The 24,675-nt window shown below is 37.8% G+C and overlaps 1 protein-coding gene across 2 annotated transcripts in view; it reads left to right on the forward strand.

The window, feature by feature from the left end:
* The window catches only part of ADGRA3 (adhesion G protein-coupled receptor A3), a 99,792-nt gene extending 76,407 nt beyond the window's left edge, over nucleotides 1–23,385 (forward strand). For both annotated transcript variants that reach the window (XM_006918961.2, XM_025051781.1), the window contains 6 exons: nucleotides 86–294; nucleotides 8,710–8,834; nucleotides 9,915–10,038; nucleotides 20,256–20,401; nucleotides 21,559–21,654; nucleotides 21,796–23,385. In XM_006918961.2, coding sequence (XP_006919023.1) covers nucleotides 86–294; nucleotides 8,710–8,834; nucleotides 9,915–10,038; nucleotides 20,256–20,401; nucleotides 21,559–21,654; nucleotides 21,796–23,038 — 1,943 coding nt within the window. In that variant the 3' untranslated portion in view covers nucleotides 23,039–23,385. The remainder of the gene's footprint in view (nucleotides 1–85; nucleotides 295–8,709; nucleotides 8,835–9,914; nucleotides 10,039–20,255; nucleotides 20,402–21,558; nucleotides 21,655–21,795) is intronic.
* The last annotated feature ends 1,290 nt before the right edge of the window (nucleotides 23,386–24,675 follow it).

Consider the following 24,675-nt stretch of genomic DNA (forward strand, 5'->3'; position numbering starts at 1 on the left):
ATATACCACATTAGTGTATAAGTTGACATTTAGCTGTTTGTGAAGTTTGTTTTTCAGAAATACTTTTATTTCTTATTTTCTCCAGATGGTGTGAACGTAGATACCCACCACAGCCCCGTTAATGTGACACTGCGTCGAATTGCGCACGGAGCAGATGCCGTGGCCGCCCAGTGGGATTTTGATTTGCTGAACGGACAAGGAGGCTGGAAGTCAGACGGGTGCCATATACTCTACTCAGATGAAAATATCACGACCATTCAGTGCTACTCCCTTAGTAACTATGCGGTTTTGATGGTATGGCACTTGTTAACTTTATGCATAAACACTAAGTATCCTAATTCTTTCCTTATGCATCGTTAAGCTCTGGTAAAGGTTTTTTTTAAAAAAACTTTTGACATAAATTGCTCCCTTTAGTTAAGTAAGAGGTGGTGTTTGGTGTGATTCTCTTTTAAAAGGGAATTTGAATTTCTGCCAAGTGAAATGTATGTGATTGAGTTTGGGAAAGGAATTTTCAGCAAACTTCAGAAGTGAATCAGTTCAACGAGACTTTTACCATCTTACAATTTGGAGATATCTTGGGGTCTGTACAGTACAACTCCGACCCCAGTAAGAGTGACTCATTTGCCCAGAGATAAACAGTGAATAATGAGACATTTTTTATTTTGCCGTCTAGTACCTTTTCTCATCATAATTTTTACCTCCTTTTGAATTTAGAGTAATAGCGATAATTTCAGTTTAGTCGCTGAAAGAAACAGTATTGACACAAATAATGTATTTTCAATTTTAATGTTAATCAAGCTGATATTTTCTGTTATTTACCATTGTTCATACCTATTAATTTTTGGTAAAGTAGTTATTAATGTGTAAGAAAAGGTCTATATTAATGAGTTATTTAAGTGAATATGATTCCTGAGCTGAAATTTATGAAATTAACCATGCTAGATTTTGTTTTATATTGCAGTTATTATAAGATACTAACATCCTGGAGCATGGATACGTGCACTTTGAGTGTAGTGGAAGGAATTACTCATGAATCTAAAAGACATTTCCCAGAAATGGCTTGAGGCTGGCCTGGGAGGGAGGACGCCTACGTTTTTATTTCTGCCTCCAGCTCTGAATCTGTTATCTAGACAATATTTTATGAAAGCATTAACTAGTCTTGAAACAAGATATATTTTGCTTTTTGTGATTTATTCTTTTCTTAAGAAAACAAAATAGCCTTTACCACTAGAAATGATCCTATTAAAACAAGCTTGAATTAGAATAGATTTTCCTCAACTCTCGATTTTCTCTTTGTTCCTGAACTTAAGTATACCTTACCTGGCATACCTGTCAAACAGGAAGAGTAAATAGATTATTTAGCAGAGTATAAGGATTGTCTTTTCAGTGACATCCATTAACATGTTTGTTATTCATCCCAGCTGACAGTAGACGGGGTCTCTACTATTTAGACGGCTGTATTTGTGTGAGTCATTTACCCTTTTCAGTTTAAAGTAAGAGTTGATAGTTTAGGATTCTCTCACAAATAGGAGATTTCTGTAAGTCTGAGTCTGTTTTCAGTAAGTTCACATCATACCAATTTATAATAACCTTTCCAGAGTAAAGCATGGAGCATTAATTAAAGTATGAAGCATTTTCTCTTTCAGTATGAAAGGGTTTTCTCATTCAGGTTTTGATTATAAAATAACCCCAAACTACGAAGTACTGAAGGAGAAATAACTAATAGAGATGCAGAATTGTCTGAAATTTATATCGTAGTTAACTGGAAAAAGCTGGGCAGAGTAAATGAAACACAAGACAGGCATTTTATAAGCTTCACTGTTAGTGAAATATCAGGTTATTATGTGAAACTTTTATTTTTATTTAATCTAATACCAGTTTAAAGCATCTGTTTTTGAATTTCCTAGCTGTTCTACATAATTTAAATTAGTATAATCCCTTTCTAGAAGAAATAAGCTATTCTTTTATCTTTCATACTTATAATCTTTTAAAAAACGCAATACACAATTCTTTAAAGCTAAAATATAGTAAGTACTAAGATTTTTTTCTATTTTCAGAATATCCTTTTGTTTTTCTTAAATATAACTGTGCCACCTAGAGGCAGCAAAGTGAAATTGATCTGAAGTTGACAAAATTATAGTAAAATTCGTTTATGAGACTTTTAGAGTTAAAGGCAAAGTTAAAGACAGAGTATACGTACTCAAATAAAGTGATGTCTAAAATAGAAGAAATGTCTTTCCAAAGTTGTAAATCAACATCTTTTTTCCTTCCCTGACAGTATTTCAAATAGTATATAAAATCCTATTTTTCGTGAAAACTATCTTAATATATCGTTTAATATAGCCAGTCTTAATTTCTGTTTGTCAGATAGACCATAAAACTTTTCCCAATCTGCTTTTAAAGAATTTTGTATTTAAAAAACGAAGGAAAAAGAATATTTTGTTTGTAAATCTCAAGACACCGTGGTTTGGTTTAGTAGATATCCTGCTATAACCAATTATATCCTAAGGTCTCAGTGGGAGCCAGAGAAAAAAAGCTGAGCAGAAATTGGGCTTTTTTGAATGCTGTGATCAGGGATAGCCAATTGGGACAGGAAGGTCCTAGAAGCTGGGGCCACTAAAAAAATAACTTAAATAGCAGGTAGATAATGATTAGGGTAAAACCATTTGTGCAGTACTTACTTTACTAGGTAATAGTAGTGAAAGTAAAATAATCTCAGTACATTGATTCCCCTTCGTCATTGTATCACCTAACTAGAGCGCACACACTTCTTTTTATATCTCTCTAGTGTTACTTTTAAATATTATTTATATAAACTTGCTGAAGGTAAGCAAACTTCAGTTTCATTTACTCTTTAATTGAATATGAATGCTAGTATGTTTCTGTTTATGTCATTTTTAAATAGGTACTACATTCATGTGGATCAAACATTTTAATGATTTCTTCACGTTGATCTATAGTGTAAACTTGAGTCCCTCTCCTCTCTCCCATCACAGTCATTCTGCACAAAGTAGGTTGCTTGCTACAAACATTATTCTAAACCATGCTTTTTTTCCACGAAACTATTTTAGGATGATGCTGGTCTCCATGGAGTAATAGATGTGGTGGTGGTGGTGAAGGTGATGATGATGATGATGTTGGTGATACTGCTATCTTACAATGATATGATGATGGCAGTGGTGGGGATGGTAGTGACTAATTTTCATTAAGCACTCGTGTATCAGGCACGCTTTTGAAGTCTTTACATGCTTTAACTTATTTGCTCATCATAACAGCCTCATAAAATATACTACTGTTAACATTACCCCATTGTACAGATAGAGAAACTGAGGCATAGAGAGCTTAAGCACCACAGCCAAGTCCGCAAAGTTAGTGTTGGAATTGAGATTTGAATTCAGACTCCAGAAATTTGTGTTCTTAATCGCTTTACTGAATCTCCTTTCTGAAGTCTTCCCTTATCAATATAAATTATTCTTTTTTACCTTTTAGTATTATTTTATGTCCCTACCATAATTTATTTAGATACCCCTCTATTTTATTTGTTTGCAGTAATTTGTACAATATTTTGCACATTTAATAAGAAATCTGCTGGATAAATTCTCTGAAGTGGAATTGGTAATCCAAGGGGGGACTGATAAATATATATATTTTTTTTTATTAAATTGAGATATTGAGCAAAATGCACAGATCTTAAGTGTATGGCTTGATTTTTTTTTGTTGAATACACACATTTGCTACCATCAAGATCAAGATTCTTACTTGAGCACTTGGTGGCTCCCTTGTGTTTCTTTCTAGTTGATTCCCATTCCCATCTCGAGAGAGACCCTTCTGATGATGATTGCAATAGATAAGTTTTACCTGTTCTTAAACTGCACAGAATTGGAATTGTACACTATGTACTCTTTTGTGTCTGGTTTCTTCCCTGTTACTTACATCTGTGAGCTTTATCTTTGTTTTTGCTCATAGCAGCAGTTTATTCTTTTCCCGTTGTATAAAATATCGAAACTTGTGCGTTCTACTGCAGATGGACATTTGGGTTGTTGCTAGGTTCTGACTACTAAGAAAACTCTGCTATAATTATGCACATGTTTTTCTGTGGACACATACATTCAGGACTGAGATTGCTGGGATTGTAGTCTATCCCTATATTTAGCTTTAGTAGATAATGCCATACAGTTGACCAAAGTGGTTTACAGTCTCACCGTAATGAGAGTTTTAGTTGCTTCACGTCCTTGCCAGTGCTTGCTATTGTAAGCCTTTAATTTTAGTCTTTGGTCGTGCTATTTTGTTAGATTATTGTGGTTTTCATTTGCCTTCCTCTGGTGACTAATGGTGTTGAGCACCAGTGCATTTTCTTACTGTCGGTTTGGGTTTCCCCTTTTGGGATGTTCTTCCTCAAGTCTTGCCTATTTTTTTTCATTATGTTTGACTTTAAATTTTTTCCTTTTAGTTTTATTGAGATATGATTGACATACAGCACTAAGTTTAAGGTGTACATCACAATAACTTGAGTTATGTGTATTGTGAAATGATAACTACAATAAATTTAGTTAACATCCATCATCCAGTATGGATACCAAAAAAAAAAAAGAAGAAGAAAAGGAAAGATGTTTTTTCTTGCGTTGAGAACTTTTAGGATTTCTCTTTGCAACTTTCAAATATACCATCCTATTATTAACTGTTAGCCAATTTTTAATTTGGTTGTATATTGTTTTCTTACTGACTTACCGGGATTCTTGATGTCAATAGTGAGTAGAAGCTTTTTGTTGGATTTATGTGTTATAAGTATCTTCTTCCACTCCATGCCTGTCTTAATTCATTCAGGCTGCTAGAACAGAAAACCACGGAGTATGTAGCTTATAAACAACGGAAATCTATTTTTCAAAACTCTGAAGGCTGGAAGTCCAAGATCAAGTTTCGGTGTCTGGTGAGGGCCCACTTTCTGTCCTCACATGGTGGAAGGAACAGGGAGGTTCTCTGGGGTCTCTTTTACATGGGCACTAATTCCATTTGTGAATGGGTTCTCGTCTCATGACTTAATCACCTCCCAAAGGCTCCGACTCCTAATATCATTACATTGGGATTAGATTTCAACATATGTGCATGTTTTTTCCGGGCAGGGAACTCAAACATTCAGCTTATAAAATACCTTTATCCTTTTTTATTTCAATACTGTCTTGTTATGAACAGTTTCTTGATTTTTTTTTTTTGAAGTGTTTTATATATAATTAGTGCTATTTATGTCCTGTTTAAGAAATCTTTACTTACATCAAGGTCATGAAGGTATCCTCCTTTGTTTTCTTTAAAAAGCTTTAGTATGTTTTACCTTTCACATTAAGGTCCATGATTCGACTGGAATTGACTTTTGTGGATGGTGTGATGTAGGTGGAGTAAATTTTTAAGTTATTTTTTCTTTCTTAAGGGAAAAGTAAAACGTAACAAAGAAGTCAGTCTGTGGTGATTTTTTTTGTTGTTTTTTTGGGGGGAGGTTACATTTCTGATTTCAGATCTATTTTTAAATTTTATTTTATTGGTAAACTCTTTTATAATTCTTTATACTCTGCCAGAGGAGATATATATATATATATAATATATATATTCTCATATATATAATGTAATGTGTAATATATATATAGTTTATAATATATGTATACTTAACTTTTATTGTTCGGATCCTAGAGAATTTAAGTAGTTACTGGTTTATAATTATCCTTGTTGATATGATGCTAATGAGTTATTTAAAACTGCCAGTGATTTTTCTCCCCTGGCATGATTTTTACATTTAGTAATTCTCGGGCTAGAAGTAACTGGTAAATGTGTGACTCTTTTTCAAGAAAAAAAGAGTTTGAAGAACTCTCCCATTTATTTGAGTCCTTAATAATAACCATCTTTGTGATTTTTAACACACTTTCAGGTGTTCTGATACTCTGCATTCATGCACTTAACTTCTGTGGAAAACTTTTCACTTCCTAGCTCAGTTATTTTCTTAAACTTTCTACCATATAAAGAAGAGTGATTATGATCACCATTTAGTTTAGTGATGGGCTGTCCTCCTGTCATCAGCCCAGAGGCAGAGACTTGCTATCTTATCACTGTATTGCAAATGTGAATGACAGTTTCACATTTTCTTCTCATGGGCGTCTCCTAGTGGCCATTTTTGGACAGTATACTTAGTAATGTTTCAGTATCACAAGCCTATATTTGTTTACTAGTATAATTAAAAACAGTTTTGATTTGCATTTCTACTTTATCTCTTCTCTGAGATCTTTAACATCTTTCCTATCCTAATCTTTTCAATTGTCTTAAATACTCTTACATTCTCAAGAATTTTGTGCCCTCAGGGTAGGAGATTTTTCATATCTTATTGGGTCGCTTTATAACAGGGGTCTGTAAACCCCAGGGAATATTTGACACACAGGCCCAGTCCAGTTAGCTGCTGCTGCTGTTGGCGGGTGGGCGGTTGATTGGTTTTAAATGCTGGAAAGCTAAGAGTGGTTTTAAAATTTTTTATTGGTTAGTAGTTAGTAACTACTGCATAATAGCTTCTCCTTTGCCTAGGTCAGTTTCTCTGTCATTGGGGCAGGTGAGCTTGTTTTGACAACCAGGAATGTCCTTGCTGAAGCAGTGCCATCAGTGACCAATGACAGTAGTACGCGTCTTTTTCTTCAGTCGTAACTCAGAATTATGAGTCATTGTTCTGGTTCAAAATCTGTTTTCCTTCTCATACTATGTCATATTCATTTAGCTTTTGAAAAAATTTTTTTTTTAATGTAAATGTTACATGCAATATATTTTGAGAACTGAATTGGCACTTTGATGTTTGATTAGATAATATCCAGCCACCTGTTTTATGGCTCTCTGCCAAAGACTGTGGAGACACGTCACTGGCATTTTCCTAGAGGAATATGACGCAGGCCATGCTTAGAGGAAGCTAGAGGCCGAATCCTAGATGTTGGAAGTTTAGCCTCAGTTATTCTGCACTGGGATGGTCTCTCCCAGAAATTGAGGGGAGAGCTTGTCCACTCTTGCTAGTATCTTACTGGTTCTCCTTCCCCCAAAGTACATCTTTTTGAATTTTTCCCGCTAACCTTCCGGACTGTTAGCAAAAATGCAAAGACACTAAGGCCATGGGTTAGTCTTGAGGGCATCTCACAGAGGCCAGTTGATCAGAATTCGTGGTCACAGGCTTCTTCTCTCGTATTTTCCCTTTCGGGTACTTCGTTTGCAGACTGCCAGCCCTCGAAGGCTGGGACTACGTTCCCCATTTCCGTGAATATCCAGTGCTTGGCATAGGACCTGAACGAGGTGGGCACCCAGTTAACACTTGTCAAGCAGTTAGATGGATCGCAGGTTTGAGATGCATCACGGTGTAGTGGAGCACTCAGGCTGGAATTCAGTTTTTCTTGTCATCTCCAGTTGCCCATGGACCTCTGTTAACCATTCATTACAGAGAAGGGCTTGTTAAGATGTTCTAGTTGGCGCATTTTAGATCTGTTATCATATACTGTCAACTTGATTTTTTGTGAGAGAATTTGCCCCCTCCTTCCTTGCGTTGTTGAGTCCCTCTTCACTCTTCCTGCCTCCCGTTCATCCTTTCCTTTTGTCATCTAGCTTTTCTCCTTTCGGGTACTGTCTCAAGCTTTCAGAGTTCGTTTAGAAACGATCTAGTGACAGCATCTGGTGAGTCTACAGCTTCCGACTTCTGTAACCCCATTTTTCTGGCACAGCAGACCTGGCCAAGCTGGAGGCATCCTCCCAGTCTGCTTTGGTCCTTTAAAAGGAAGGAAGCCTTAAGATGTCCCCGGTTCTCCTTTCAGGGAGGTGCTGTCTGCACCGCGTTTGGGAGCCCAGACGTGGCAGCCACGTCTCATCCTCAAGTACTTAACCTCTTTGTGCCTCAGTTTTTCAGGCTATAAAGAGGGGCTAATCTTATGCAGCTCACAGGGTCACTCTGTGAAGTGCTGGCACGGTGCCTGGATTACGGTTGATGCCTCGTAAGTGACTTGCTGTTATTATTGACTGTTATTGATTTTCGAGCTCTTTGCTTCCGTACCTGGGCTGCCCTTACCTTCATCGAACATTGTTCTGATCTGATTGTGCATCTGTCTCCCTCACGACTTTCAGCTCTTCAAGGACAGGGACCATGTGTTATCATTATGTCCCCAGTGCCTTGCACAGTGTTTAGTCCATTCATATTTGTTGAACTTGACTGCAGGTGGTTAGCGAGGTCTGTTTAGTCTTTGCTGACGTAGAGATACTGCTGCTTTGTGCCTAATCAGCTGGTTAATATGCAGAGTGATAAGTGAGGTGAAAGGGCATTAAACAAGATGAAGTCTGGGGTTGCCCCTTCTAAATCACCCACACGTGGGCTCTGGTTCTCTCCATTACCCTCATAGCAATGTCAGTGTTCAGATTTATAGAGCAGGTATAGGACAGGAGTAGACAGTGTAGAGCAAGAGTATGTACACACACACACACACCCCACACACACACACCTTAAGCATATATACTGTACGTATAACACAGTGGAAATTAGGAAGGCAAAGTAAGATATGAGAAAAATAGCATAAAACATTAGTCCTTGAAAAACATGAAGAGATGTAAGGACCAGAGTTTTGTTTATCAGTCTGTTTTAGTCACTGTAGAAAATCTCAGGAGTTATTATGTTCAGAAAAGTACTAGAATGATGCTTTTTTTTTTCCCTCTCAGGATTTGACAGGTTCTGAACTCTATACCCAGGCAGCCAGCCTCCTGCATCCTGTGATTTACACTACTGCTGTCATTCTTCTCTTATGCCTCTTAGCAGTCATCGTCAGTTACATATACCATCACAGGTAAGAAATAAAACTTGACTTACAAGAGATAATTTTACATTTAATTAGGATAAAGTTAAGTTTAATACGATGCCATCTTTCCAAAGTAAGAGCAGTGATTTTAGAATACATACAAGCTTTGTTCATTTTATGCAGTTTGAGATATAAATAATTAGTAGATGAGATGTTCAATTCATCTTTTATGGTACCCAGACAGTTTGCTGGGTTCGTGTCTGGGAAGGAATGAGAGGAACATGTTGGAGGCTGGGAGGCGGGACGCAGGAGCAGCAGGGGTGAAGTTTGGTGGAAGCACGTTACCTGCAGAGGTGGCTGCCAGAACCAACCTGTGGCATTATTCCTGGCTTATGAGTTTTCACCTGTCGTGATAGTCTTTATTTTGTAGATGGCATTTTTAAGGAAATATGTGGCATTTAAGCATGGAATACGGTTTTTGTTCATGGGAGGCAGAGCTGCAGGAAGTCATTTTACGGTAGGGAACAGTGACCTGAAAGGATCTGCTAAGCAGAAATTCACTTTACAAGAGGTTTCGCTGGAATGTATTTTCCTCTTTAGGCCGGACATATGACATTTCTTGACATTTCGTTAAACAAAAGATTTCGATATTAAAAAAAAAAGAAAGACAGACTTCGACATTTCATTAGGAGAGGCCAAGAGGAAATGCACTGGGTAGTCACAGGTCAGGAAAATAGAGATTGGCACTTTGTAGAAGTCTGTAGGAAGCAAACAAGTGATTCCTCTGTCATAAAGCATCGTAACTGACAAAAGCCACATGTTTCTTATTATGGAGAATTTGTTTAGCCTTCAATGGTTACAGTAGTTCCATAAATGACTTGTCCTTTTTAGTACATAAAGTTAAATCTTAAACTGTATTGAGTTCAGTGATTTCTCAAAATGTGTGTGTGGGGGGTGTGTGTGTGTCTGTCTGTCTGTTTGAATGTATATGTTTTTTAAATGAAATGTTTAAACATTTAAACTTGGCGTTTTAGGCTATTGCAGTTGTTCACTTGAAGACAAATATTACAGTGTCCTGCTTCAAATGTACTAGCCTAAATATTAGTATTTTCCTCTTTCTTTTAACAGTTTGATTAGAATCAGTCTCAAGGGCTGGCACATGCTTGTGAACTTGTGCTTTCATATTTTCCTGACCTGTGTGGTCTTTGTGGGAGGAATAACCCAAACCAGAAATGCCAGTGTCTGCCAGGCGGTAAGTCCAAGGGAAAAACTGAAATGGAAAAAAAATGCTGATATTGGAAAGTAATTTCATATGTTTCATTAACTATAAAGGAAAACTGTTTCCTTAAAGTTTTTTTTTTTCTTTAATTAAAGTTAAATCCAGTGTCTGTCGCTTAGACAGTTTTCCAATATACTTAGGTTTCCAATTGTCATTTCACAGCTGAATGTGTGATTTAAGGAACTTGTCTCTGTCTTTGGACTCTGCTACTTGTTGTGTTTGTTATAGTGCTGAACATTTAATTTTTAAAAATTTATAAAATCCTAACTTTGGCTGAAAGAGAAGTGATCTTATCTGACATAGGATTTTAAAAGTTATTTGTTGATGAAAACAATTAGGAATTAGGGAAAGCTTTAACCCTAAGATATAAAAGAAGAATCTTCTTAGGTGTGATACATATGAAGAATTTAAAAAATATTCAACTCTTAATTTAAATAAATGATTATATATGTAGCCTTAGTGAATAGTATTCTTGCGGAATAAGTATAAAAATTAAAACTATTCAATATATGACTGGAAAATATGTAAAATTTTATTTCTGTATTTGCGTATTGTTTTTCATATGCGTGATAGCAAGCAGCACAGTAATTGAGAGCTCAGACTGCCTAGATTTGGATCTCACTTCTGTTTACTGTTTTTATGGGCAATTTACTTAACCTTTTTTTTTTTAATTGCAGAAAATACATAATGAGATCTACCTTTTTCAATTTTTAAGTGTACAGTATAAACTACAAGTATAGCAAATGTCTAGAACTTCTTCATCTTGCGTGATTGAAACTCTACATCCATTGAATAGCAGCCTCCCATGTCTCTCTCCCCCCCAGATCCTGGCAAAAACCATTCTACTTTTTGTCTCAGTGACCTTGACTACATACTTAGATCCCTCATATAAATGGAATGATGCAGTGTTTTTCCTTCTGCGATTGGCCTGTTTCACTTAGTATAATGTCTTCAGAGTTCATCCATATTGTTGCAAGTGATAGGATTTCTTCTTATTATTTTTTTAATGGCTGAATAAATATACCCTCGAATGTATGTATATACATTTTCTTTATCCATTCATCTGTCGGTAGACACTTAGGTTGTTTCCACCTCTTGGCTCTTGTGAATAATGCTGCAGTGTATGTGGGTGTACAGACACTCTATGAGATCTTCATTTCCATAGTTAACTTTTCTTTGTCTCAGGTAACTCATCCGTAATTTGGGAATAATAATAAATTGTCAGGTGATTAATTACATTTAAAAAAACCTGAAGTAATTTACAGGTAAATTATTTGAAATAATAGGAAAATTTAGCTAAGAGTGAAGGTACGTTTAATATACAGGTTTCCTGATAGTATGCAGAAATGCAATTATGAGAAAACATAATTAATGAGAAGATACCATTTATGTAGCATCAAAGAATATCAACTACCCGGAAATAGGAAAAGACATTCAAGATTTACAGGTAAAAATTTAATGGTATTAAAGAAAACACAACTGGAAAGATATCCTGGCTCCAAGGATAGGAAGGGTTGACATCAGAAAGGACCAGTTTCCCCTTAATATGTGCATAAGAGGAGAATTTTTCATGAAGTGCAAAAAATGGCATTTATACACTCAGACCCAGGGAAGAGCCTGAGACTGAAAATCTACCTCCGAAAGTAGAGGACAGGAGAAGATGGAAGAAAGAAGCTGGCCACTCCGGCCTGGCATCTAACAGAGTTTATTAAGGGAAACATAGACATAAGGCACTTCATGGGTGGCTGCAAGGTGACTTCGATATTGTCCACACTGCTTGGCAGGCACCAAAGAATTAAATAGAACAGGGCAGGGTGGATAGGAGACCAGTACGTGACCAGTTCCAGGTAAGGGAATGTGCTTTCCATGCTTGACTCAGTGAGGACGATGGCCTGCTCCAGGAACCAGCACTCCATGGGACACGGGGAGGTACTGGTTTATGGCGGAAGGAAGCATTGATTACCATCAGCCAGTCTGTGAGGGTGTTTACGGGATGCGTAAACCTGGCCCCGGGTCGCATCATGGAACAGTGTCTCTCTTCCACAAATGGTTTTTAGATTTACATAAACATAAAGGACCAGGGACAGCCAGGACACTTCTAAAAAAGAAGAGTGGAGTGAGGACGTTGTCCTAGTAATCAGGGCTTATGAAGTTTTTGTAATTAAAGCTGTAGCATTTCATTTAGGGATCAATAAATTGATCCAACATGATGGGATAGCGAGGTCAGAAGCAGACCCACGCAGAACTTCGGTATAAGACGGGGGTTGCGTGCCGTGTCAGTTGGGTATAGAGAGACCCCCGCACATTCAGGGGAGCTGGGGAGAGTCTATTTGGAAAAAGAAGTAAGCTGATCTGTACTTGGTGCCGTATAAACAACAACAACAAAATCAACTCTGAGTGGATTAAAAACTTACATCAAAATTCATATTAGAAAATATCGCAGTCCTTGGTATAAGGAAGGATTTCTTCAACATGACACTAAAAGTCATTGACTAGAAAAGAGATAAATTTGACTAAATTAAAAATAAGAGCTATTATTTGTTAAGATTCCATAACAAAAGTGAAAAGACAAGTTTCAAATTCTTGATCCATGCTACTGAATGTGCTAGAATAAAAAATATATATTAAAAATATAATCAGTGTTAAGGCCACTGAAAACCCAGTCGAAAAAGTGACATAAGAGTAGGCAGGTATTTCATGCAAGAATAAATACACGGGGCCCATAGACACGTAACAAGATGTTCAGTATCATTGGTGGTCTTGGAGATGCAAATTAAGACCACAGTTAGTTATCGTTTTATGCCTTTTTTGTCCACAAAAATCAAGCCTGACAATGTGAAGTACTGAACACGTGGTCTACAGGATCTTTTATACACTGTCAGTGGGAATGTAAGTGGATGAATCTGGGAGGCTTTACCTTCTCAAGTTAAACGTTCACATGCCCTGGGACATAGCAGTTCCAGTCGTGGGCTCAGAGGGTAAGTTTGTAGCAGAGGTGTCCATGTAAGCATGCACATGCATATGAATATTCATAGCACTATACACAGTAGCAAAAACCTGCAAGCAACCCAAATGCCCATCACTTAGTGAATGAATAAACTGTGATATTATACGAGTCAAAACTAATGATTTACAACGTGTAACTATGTCTTAGTCTCATAAATTACATTCGCCCTGTTATCTTTTTTTATAAAAATAAAAGTAAGTAAAATGAAACAGCACACTTTTAATGAAGTGTGCAATAAAACTGTCAAACAAGGAAAGCAAGGAGGTGATAAATCTAGGATCCGAGGTGATGGTTACCCTAGGTGAGGGGATCATATTCGATACAAATTTTCCCAAGGTGTTGTTATCTTTTGTCTTGCTGGTAATTCTTGGATATTTATTACCAATAATTAATTAAACATCTAAATAAGGACAGGACATACTTGGCCTAATTATTAACATGTATCATGAACCTCAGGCTGATGATTAATCCAATATTGTTTATCTAAGATATCGTTTGAAAGGTATGTGTGAGACTTGAGAGAATTGTGTGAGAATGTATGTGTGAGAAATGACTGGAGATTACCCGGTATACAGTAAGTGCCCAATAGATGTTAGCTCTTACTCTGCTCTTATTATTGACGAAATTACCTCTCAGCTGTGCAGAACATTTCCCTGGGTTAGGCTATTACTGTACATTTGAAAACGACGATGTATGGAGCCTACCAGAAGTCAGGTAGTGGATCTCAGATCAGCTTAGTACATATACAGAAGATAATCTGTTCTTTCTTTCCCCCCTTGTTCTCATGGCTGACTCCCACTTATCTTATAGGTCTCAGTTTACTGCTACTGTTTCAGAAATACTGTCTTTCACCTTCCCTTATTATCCAGTGATGCTTATTAAAATTCCGTGGTGCCTATAGAGCTTTGACTGGTGTTTACCTGTTTATTTTCTCTGGACTCTAAGCTCTGCAGGGGCAGGAATTACATTGATTCGATCTAAGGACAGCACAGCACTTAACCATAGTAAGAGTTTAGTAAATATTTGCTAGGTGAATGAACGAAAAGGCCTCCATTTCGAGCACAGACTACCAAGAGTACTCAACTCACCGTGGTCGTCATAGTCTCGATTTTATCTAGAAATATTTCTTGACTTCTTCTAGCAGACACATAAATTTATTTCATGAAGGACGTGAATAGAAAGAGGCCGTGGTAAAGATGCCTGCCTTTTCATTGTCGTGAATGATTTTATATACGATTTCTAGAGTGAAAAGGAGAGGAATTGCATTGAGTTTTTGGGGCCACTGAAACAAAAGCCCGTTTGTTAAAGATTTACCTAAAAAAAGAAAAAAGCAAGTCTTCGTATGTTTCCACCTATTGTTTTCTTCTGTTTTTACCACGTTCTCCCCTTCTGTGAAAGACATAACCTCACTCTTGTTATTTCTGACTCAGACATGACTTGCTTCCCTCTGCTATTATAATACGTACTTAATTCAGTTAGCACCCAGCCGAGGGGGGAGTGGTAGAATGCAAACAGTATAGGCCTCAGACTCCAGACTCTGGTAGGTAGGTTCTAATTCTCTGTCTTCCAGAACAGCCTGTGTCACTAGTCACTTCACCTGGTAGGGGCTTAATGTTCCTTCTGAAAAATAATGGGTTGAACTAGTTAAGCAGTCATTAAGATTCTTTCATTTCTAAAACAGAACCCTAAAGTGTACATCTTTTATATACATTTTTACATGTGCACATAATTGGTATAGTTTTGTCTTATCTCCCTTTTAGAGCTCACATATTTTATAAACAGTATGAACTGGTTCTCAGAGTTTCCTCCCCACAGTCATTGGCTGAGGTTATGATAGGTGCCACCAGCCAGGTCCTCCCTACCCTGGTCCTTAAGTCAGTTTGAGGTGGCACTTTGGGAGCTTTCTGTAGCTTTTAACTCACTTTTCCAAAAGGACCTGAAGGAGAACTACGAAGCTGAGTGATGGAAGCGCATTGGCCGTCGACTCGAGGTTGGAAGGGATCTGGGTTCTGGGTCATGATGTCCCGCCAAGTAATTGCTCGATCGTTAATTTTCTGGTCCCTGGTTTCCTTAGCGATGCAGAGAAAGGATTTGGCTGGATCTCATTTAACTGACCTTGGCGCTCTAACAGTCCATGATTTAATCAACTAAGTATAGTGCCAGCTGCCCTTCTCAGGTGTCCTCTTAAATCTGTTATCTAGGAGACTGCTGAAATGGGATCCGAGGTGCACTGGGAAAAAATTAATCAGGGAATATTACGAACGTTGTAATTGCCAACTACTGCAAATGTGTTATCTTTCACATTGACCCTAGAATGTACTTCTTACTCATATGTAAGTACAGATATAGAATCTAAGAGAATAGAAACAACTTGCCCAAATCGCTGGGGCTGTTGGGTGACAGGGGCATGATTCAAATGTCTCTTTGACCCTTGAGTGTCTCTCACTCCCCATCACTGTGTTTTACTATTTAGTGAGGAACAGTATGGCATAACGGAAGGGGCACGGGCGTTGGAAACCAGCAGACTTGAGTTTGAGTTGCAGCCCTGCAGGTGACCATGTGATCTCTGGAGGAGGATTTAAGTTCTTTCAGCCTCAGTCTCCTTGTCTGTAACTCAAGGTTATTCACACTAACCGAATGGTGACGCTAGAAGGCATTCAATAGTATTTTAATTTTGTTATATATTCATATATGATTATATGAGCATTAAAGATCTTTTTTCTTTGCACACTTGCTATGCATGCTTCACTATCTTAGGTTTATTAGAGGTTAAAAATATAATTGTTATAATGTCTTGTCTCCAGTAAGTGAGAGTTTATGGCTAGATAGCATATATATAAAGTACCTTTCTTTAGGATAATTAATTTATATCCATTTTGCAGCTTTGAAAATTGATGTCCTGAGGTAAGGGAACTTTCTTAACTAATAATCTGTTGCATTTAATGAATCATAGACGTGCTATATGATTCAGATCACTTATTTCCAAACAATTACTACACTTTTCACATGTATTTCTGATTTATTATCAAATAAATTGTGACAGGTTGTATTTCAAGTATAGCCCAACTATCTGATGGGGAATACAATGGGAAGTACCTTATTCCAAAAGATAAGAATACCTTCTCTACTAGAAATTTTGAAATGTCATAGAAAACACTTCAAAATTTAAAGGTTGCGTTTTCCTCCTTGAATCAAACCAAGAAAATTCTTCTGTATCCATGAGTCTGTTTCTCTCTTGTTTTGTACATTCCATATATAAGTGAAATCATACAGTATTTGTCTTTGTCTGAATTATTGAACTTAGCATACCTTCTAGGTCCATTCACGTTGTTGGAAATGGCCAGCTTTCATTAGTTTTTATGGCTGAGTAATACTGCATTGTATATATGTATTCAATTGTATATATTCTAATATTGTTGGAATACACAAATATTCTAATGTATAAATATGTATGCAAATATACACACACACACACACACACATACCTCTTTATCCATTCATCTACTGATGGACACTTCGGTTGCTTCCGTATCTTGGCTATTGTAAATAATGCTGCAGTGAACACAGAGGTGCATACATCTCTTCAAATTAGTGTTTTCATTTTATTTGTATAAATATCCAGAAGTGGAATTGTTGGATCATATGCTTTTAATCTTTTGAGCAACCGCCATACTGTTTTCCATAAGGGCTGTACCATTTGCCAGTCCCACTAACAGTATATGAGGGTTCCCTTTTCTCCACATTCTTGCTGGTGCTTGTTCTTGACTTTTTGATAGCCATGTGAGGTGATAGCACATTGTGATTTTGATTTGCATCTACCTTATGATTGATGATATTGAACATCTTTTCATGTGCCTGATAGCCATCTGTATGTCTTCTTTGGAGAAATGTCTATTCAAGTCTTCTGCCCATTTTTCAATTGGTTATTTGTATTTTTGATATTAAAGGAGGTTAACTTCTCTAGATACTTTGGATACTAACCTCTTATTGGATGTATAATTTGCAGATATTCTCTCCCATTCAGTAAGTTGTCTTTCATTTTGTTGATGGTTTCCTTGTGCAAAAGCTTTTTAGTTTGATACAGTCTTACTTATTTTTGTTCTGGCTGCTCTTGCCTGAAGAGACTGGTCCAAAAAAAATATTGCTAAGGCCCATGTCAGATTGCTTCCAGCCCACGTTTTCTTTTAGGAGTTTTATGGTTTCAAGTCTTACGTTCAAGACTTTAAATCATTTTGAATTTATTTTTGTATGTGGTTTAAGATAGTGGTCCAGTTTCATTCTTTTGCATGTTGCTGTCTAGTTTTCCTAACACCGTTTGTTGAAGAGACTGTCTTTTCCTCATTGTTATGTTCTTGTTTCCTTTGTCGTAGATTAATTAACCATATATACGTGGGTTCATTTCTGAGTTCTCTATTCCATTTATCTATGTGTCTGTTTTCATTCCAGTACTGTACTGTTTTGATTACTATAGCATTGTAGTATAGTTGGAAGTCAGGGAACGTGATACCTCCAGTTTTGTTCTTCTTTCTCAAGATTGCTTTGGCTATCCAGGGTCTTTTGTGGTTCCATGAAAATTTTAGGAATTTTTAGAAAACAAACTAGTGGTTACCAGAGAGCTGTGTGTGTGTGTGTGCGTGTGTGTGTGTGTGTGTGAGAGTGTGTGTGTGTGTGTGTGTGTGTGGAGCGGGCGGGGGGAGGGGGCAGTCAAAATAGGTAACTAGATTAAGAGGTATAGATTTTCAATTGTAAAATTATTCATGAGTATGTAATGTACAGCATAAGGAATATAGTCAATAATAACTTTGGCGATAGAGGTAACTAGACTTATTGTGGGGATCATTTTGTACCATATATAAATACCAAGTCACTATGATGTATACCTACGACCAATAGGCTATTTGTGTCAATTACGCATTAATAAAAAAATGTATAATTGCTCCTCTTATGTTGAAAATATTTTTGTTTTTAAATTAATTTATAGCCCTGTCTCATTCTTTTGACCTATGCATCAGAGAAAATTCCAGCAATACTAGAGCCTGCTATTTTGAGTCAGTGTTAGTGATTTGTTTTGAATGTTTTGGTTTCTGTATACCAAATTTACTTATACTATTTATATTTGCAGTATTTGGTGTGACTCTAGATAGCTCAAAGGATTATTTTATGCTTTTAGTTCCACTTCTATCTGTATATCTTGCTTTTACAGTGCAGTCAGTGAAACTAATGGCAACCAAGGAGCCACTTTTCTCCTTAAGAAAAATATAACTCTGACTTTTCTCATTTGACCAAGCTGGATCCACTCTCTCAGCACTTTTCAGAGTCAGTGCAAGGACAGTGACTACCCTAGTTTTTTGCCCTGCACATGCTTGAGCTTTCGTGTCACCAGGACTTAGCTGCAGATTGGTTCTCATTAAAATGAACTTTGGGCAGTGGTCTAAATGCTTCTATTATTAACCTAGGTTTGATAATGTCAATCAAGTTGATTTTGAGATTGGAGAGCCATTCTCTTAGAATGAAAAATTTTCCCTTGGACTTTTTAGTAATAGAATTTTACCTATAATAATTATGTAAGATGTTCAAAAAGATAGTAAGTAATTAGTCAGATGAGAAATTAATTATGTCCTTGATACTCCAATGACACATGCACTTATTTTTCTTAAAATAGATTTTAACCCTCCATTAGTCCCATGTATATCTGCATCTAGAATTGTATTTTTAACCAGGGTTGCTTAGATCACAGTTTGTATGATAAACATGCTCCTACTCCATCACTCTCTGGGAAGAAATTCAGTTAGTATAATTATTTACATATATTATACTTATTCACTCTTTTATTGTGCAATTATGTTTCAGATATTATGCCCTTTCAATCCCTACAAAAACCCTACAGATGGTTTCTATAATCCCTTCTACTGTTCAAATGAGTAAATTTACTTTTCTTTTAATGTTGTTTTATTGAGATGTGATTGAAATAGAAATTTTGATTAGCTTCAGGTGTACAGCAGAATGATTTGATACGTGTATATATTGCAAAATGACCACAATAAGTTTTTTTTTTTAACATCCATCACCATACAGTTACATTTTTTCTTGCGATGAGAACGTTTAAAATCTCTCTCAGCAACTTTCAGATAAAAATTACAGTATTGTTAACTACAGTCTTATGTTGGACATTCCATCCCCATGACTTATTCATCTTATAACCGGAAGTTTGTACCTTTCGATGCCCTTCATCCAGTTCTCCCACCTTTCACTCTCCTTTGCCCACACCTCTGGCACCGCTGTTCTGTTCCTTGTGAAAACCAGTATTTATTTTTATGTATTTTTTTAAATTTTATTTTTAGTAATAGTTTTAAAAATAACTAATTAAAAAGGAAAGTTACTTTCAAAGAGGTAACGTTTTCTTAAAACCACACACCTAATAATTAATAATTTTCTTAAAACCACACACCTAATAATTAATAATTAAAATATAGATTTTAAAAAATTAATTGCTTATAATGTACCAGACACTGTGCTAAATGCTTTATATCAACTACCTTATTTGAAACCTCACAGTACTTTTATGTTAGTCTCGGTTTACAAGTGAGGAAAATAATGCTTGAGATGTTATGTGATTTACTAAGGAGTCCCAGCAGGAAAGGGGTGGATCCTGGTTTTAAAGTCACCCAGAAATTTTTGACTCCAGAACTTACCTTCTTAACCACCAATATGTTACATCGCTCTCTTACCATGACTGTATATACAGGCTCCGAGTTAGAACTCAGCTCTTTTACTCTGAAGCCTATTCTGTGTAATGTGACTTTTTGCCCTCTACATTCCTCAAAATGGGCTTTAGAAATTGAACACTGATTTATAATGTTGCATCTATGAGAAACGTGCCTTTAGTGTATTGTTGTCCAGGAACTAATTCGTGGTGTATGAAAAGTCATCCTGGGTATGAGTTATAGTTTGTGGGACTCTAGATCTAGCTGTTTATCTATTAGAAGATGTGATCCTTTATCATACGTCTGTTACGGTGCCTTCTCTGTTTCATTAGCAGGCAATGTCGATCATTAAAAAATACCTTCAGACTGTTTTTGAATCAGATTTGATAAACCTTACTAGCAGCTACTACACTTTGATTGAAAGGGGTTTTTTTTTCTTTTTTCCTTTTAGTTTATCTATTCTTCAATCTTCTTTCTAGGTTGGTATAATTCTTCATTATTCCACCCTTGCTACAGTGCTATGGGTGGGAGTGACAGCTCGAAATATCTATAAACAAGTCACTAAAAAAGCTAAAAGATGCCAGGATCCTGATGAACTGCCACCTCCACCAAGACCAATGCTCAGGTATCTGATATCTTTACTGTATTATGTTAAATGTTTATTAAATATAAATTTCACAGTATCTGAAGCATAGTTATAACAAAAAAATTGCTGAGTGAATTTTAGAAAGTGAAGGAATGGACTTGCAAACTGGACTGCCTGGACTTGAATACTGGCCATGCACCTTATAGCTGATGGTCCTTCCTTAAGTTCTGTACCTTTTCTGTGCCTCTTTTATCTATAAAGTGGGAATGATCCTGGTCCCCGAGAGAACAGGTTCCGTAGCGTAATAGTTAAAAGCAGCCTCACACAACAGTGATAAAGGTGAAGCAGATGATGGTGTTGTTTCCAGGAGTTTGTCACTGAAGGGGGAGAGAAAAAAGGTGGTAGGTCAAGGAAAGTTCTAGAAGAGGGGAAAACTCGTACACATAGGCTGAAAGTAAGAGGCAGTAGACAAGATTTAAAGCTACATAATAAGGGCTAGTTGGTAACTGGAAGTCCTGGAGGTCAAAAAAAATATGTGTTTGTAGGACCAGCCACCACTGTGTCTCCCTGAGTTCTTATAACACCGTCATTTGTCTTGCTGTCGCCAGCAAGTCCATGGGAAAGGGGCCGGGAGGGGCCTATGCACTGTGCGAAGCTGCCGAGATCCAGGTCCTTTCCCGGACTAACCTCAGTTGACTGAGGATGAGCACCCACGGCAGTAGAATGTCCTGGGACATGCAGGCTTAGCCAGACTTGAATAAATAATATGTTGATACAGATTTTGTCTCAACTATGGCAGAGTGATATCTAAAAGTCCATTCTGGAATGGACTAACTTTGCAGTTCACTAGCTCAATCTAAAAGAAACCAGTTCCTCCTAAAAAAAAGAATAAACCGAAACCTGCCCGCTGTAGCTGCGTGCTACTTTGCCTGGCCACAGGGTGGCAGAAGCTGATCAGTTTTCTTCAACTCGGAAACTGGTAAACCTTGTGCTTTGAAAAGCAAGAAATGTAAACAGTAATTAAAAATTGTAAAAGACGCTATTGCTATCAAAGCATTCTCCAGAAAACTGAACTTTCAACTTACTAGAATGGGAATAACACATCTTTAAGGAGTGACTTTTACAGCACAGATACTGCGATGCACACACCTTAAGAGAGGACGCTGAGCTGTTTTTCCTGTCGTTCCTCCTCCTAGGTTTTACCTGATCGGGGGCGGTATACCCGTCATAGTCTGCGGCATCACCGCGGCAGCAAACATCAAGAATTACGGCAGTCGGCCCGGGGCGCCCTAGTGAGTGGTTTGTGTTCTCTGTGTCCCTGACTCAGTTGCTTCTCTTTGAACGGTTTCCCAGGCGCTAATGTTTATCGCAGTTTCATAAACAGTTTGTTGCCATGCGTAGCATCTGAGCCGGTTCACCATTTTCTTCCCTAGTTGCTGGATGGCGTGGGAACCCTCTTTGGGAGCTTTCTACGGGCCTGCCAGCTTCATCACTTTCGTAAATTGCATGTACTTTCTGAGCATATTTATTCAGCTGAAGAGACATCCTGAGCGCAAATATGAGCTGAAGGAGCCCACGGAGGAGCAGCAGAGGTTGGCAGCCCACGAACACGGCGAAGTCGGTCATCAGGATTCGATGTCTTTGTCTCTGATTTCCACATCGGCGTTGGAAAACGAGCACACGTTCCGTGCCCAGCTTTTGGGGGCCGGCCTCGCCTTGCTCTTGTATGTCACGCTGTGGGTGTTTGGGGCCCTGGCCGTGTCCTTGTGTTACCCTTTGGACTTGGTCTTCAGCTTCTTCTTCGCAGCGGCGTGTTTAAGCCTCAGCGCGTTCGTCGTCGTGCACCACTGCGTCCGCCGGGAGGACGTCAGGCTCGCGTGGATCATGACCTGCTGCCCAGGCCGGAGCGCGTACTCGGTGCAAGTGAACGTGCAGCCCCCCAGCTCCAGCGGGACCAACGGCGAGGCCCCGAAGTGCACCAACAGCAGCGCGGAATCTTCGTGCACGAACAAGAGCGCGTCCAGCTTCAAAAACTCCTCCCAGGGATGCAAATTAACAAACTTGCAGGCTGCTGCAGCTCAGTGCCATACCAATTCCCTGCCTTTGAACGCCACACCTCAGCTCGATAATAGCCTGACAGAACATTCGGTGGACAATGATATTAAAATGCACGTGGCGCCTTTAGAAGTTCAGTTTCGAACAAACGTGCACCCAAGCCGCCATCATAAAAATAGAAGTAAAGGACACCGGGCAAGCCGACTCACGGTCCTCAGAGAATATGCATACGATGTCCCCACAAGCGTGGAAGGCAGTGTGCAGAATGGCTTACCAAAAAGTCGACCGGCCGGTAACGAAGGCCATTCGAGGAGTCGAAGGGCTTACTTAGCGTATAGAGAGAGACAGTACAACCCACCCCAACCAGATAGCAGCGACGCTTGTAGCACGCTTCCCAAAAGCAGCAGAAACTTGGAAAAGCCAGTTTCAACTAGTAGTAAAAAAGATGCGTTGAGGAAGCCAACTGTAGTTGAACTTGAGAGTCAGCAGAAATCTTACGGCCTCAACCTGGCCGTTCAGAATGGACCAATCAAAAGCAACGGGCAGGAGGGACCCGTGCTGGGTACGGATAGCACTGGCAATGTGAGGACTGGACTGTGGAAACACGAGACCACTGTGTAGCCTTGGCGAGGCCTTCTGGGCAGAAATCCATACAGACTGTGCTAGTCACATTCCCTTAAGCTATGAACGTGTGAAAACTGTTTACAGCCACCTTAGGGATTCAAAAGAATTTTAAATAAACTTCAGAGTTTTGGATTTTACTTATTTTATATCTTCCAGTTGTTGCTTTTTTATGAATTAAAAACAAACAAACAAACAAAAAACCCTCTAAAGCATTGTTTTAGTTGTCAGAGCACCAGCAGGACATTTTGGGAATTTGAAATATAATTTCCTGAAGTTTGTAATATCTACTTAACATTTCAGACTTGTATTTAAATACAATAAATAGGTGTTTGTCATTGTGTCAATCTTATATTTTTATGTTTTGCAATAGAAACATTTAGTTTTATTTTAACGATGTTTATATACTTTGAGATATTTTAATGAGGCATATACATAAGGCAGTTATCAGAGTTTTACATAATTAGCTCCACTGATTATGGCATATAAATCTAAGGGCTCTTGGATTGATGTATTTTATAAATATAGTTTTAAATGGTACAGGTTTTCAAAAAGACCTCCCAGAATGTTTTTTGAAATGGAAATGCCTATAAAGCTCTTTCCTAATTTCATTACTTCTGCCATATCACTTTGATCCTAATAATACTATTTTTTGCCACTTTTGTGGCTTTTCAGTGGTTTATATTTGGGTTTAATTTTCTTACTCAGTCTTTTCTTTTTTCCAGCACTTATGTTAATTCTTGAATGTAAATGAAGAGCTACCATATAGGGTTTACATTCACTTATTTCCATATTCTTCATATTGGCTCTTCTGTCAGCTGGTATTTTCTTTTTAAAGATTGAGCAAGTTCCATAGGTTAATGCTAAGGTATTGATTTTTAAATTCCATTCCAAGGGTAAAAACAGGTCTGATCCAAAAGTCGTCATTGGTCATCAGTGCACTTAGTCCTCACCCATCTCCAGTCCCCAGTCTTACTGGGGTCCATTCCTGGGACTCTTTTGAAAGTTGGGTTGGGGCTGCCCTGACACTTTGGAGCATGTCATTCCTCTGATAGCCTCGAAGGTGCCTGAAAAGACTGGCACAGCTAAGCTCTGTTTTGACAGCCGTCCAAACGTTTAAATCCAGTCAAATTCAAAAGTCATTCAAGAAAGCCTAAAAGAGTCAAGCCTACCTCGATAAACCTCAAAATCTGAGAAATTTGCTGCTTATTTACGCAAAGTAGTTCTCAGACATCACAAGATCACCCATTAGACTGTAAGTGTTCTTTTCATTGGATTATTGCAGTGGACATAAATTATTTTGCAAGACTCAAACTGGTGGTTCTATTAAGACTTTCGTCAGGTGTCAGTTTTAGGGACATTTCTGTTTGGTTGGGGAAGCAAGGCAACCGAATGGTTAGATATGTCGCCTATATATTGAACCATCACCCAGATCAGGGTCTCCTAGTGTGATGTATATGTGCAGGATGGTGTTTAGAAATGACAGAGGTATACTAATAAGAAATGGAGTGAATAATTTTTTTTATTGGTATTTTGATTTTGCTCTGTTACTTCGCAAAAGGTCATTCCAATGTTTAACCTGTTTCTGTGACCCATAGGTCGGTGCTGCATATAGGTAAAGAATTTCTCTGCTTTTT

The sequence above is a fragment of the Pteropus alecto genome, unplaced genomic scaffold (assembly GCF_000325575.1).
Source record: "Pteropus alecto unplaced genomic scaffold, ASM32557v1 scaffold5, whole genome shotgun sequence".
NCBI classification, from domain to species: Eukaryota; Metazoa; Chordata; class Mammalia; order Chiroptera; family Pteropodidae; genus Pteropus; species Pteropus alecto.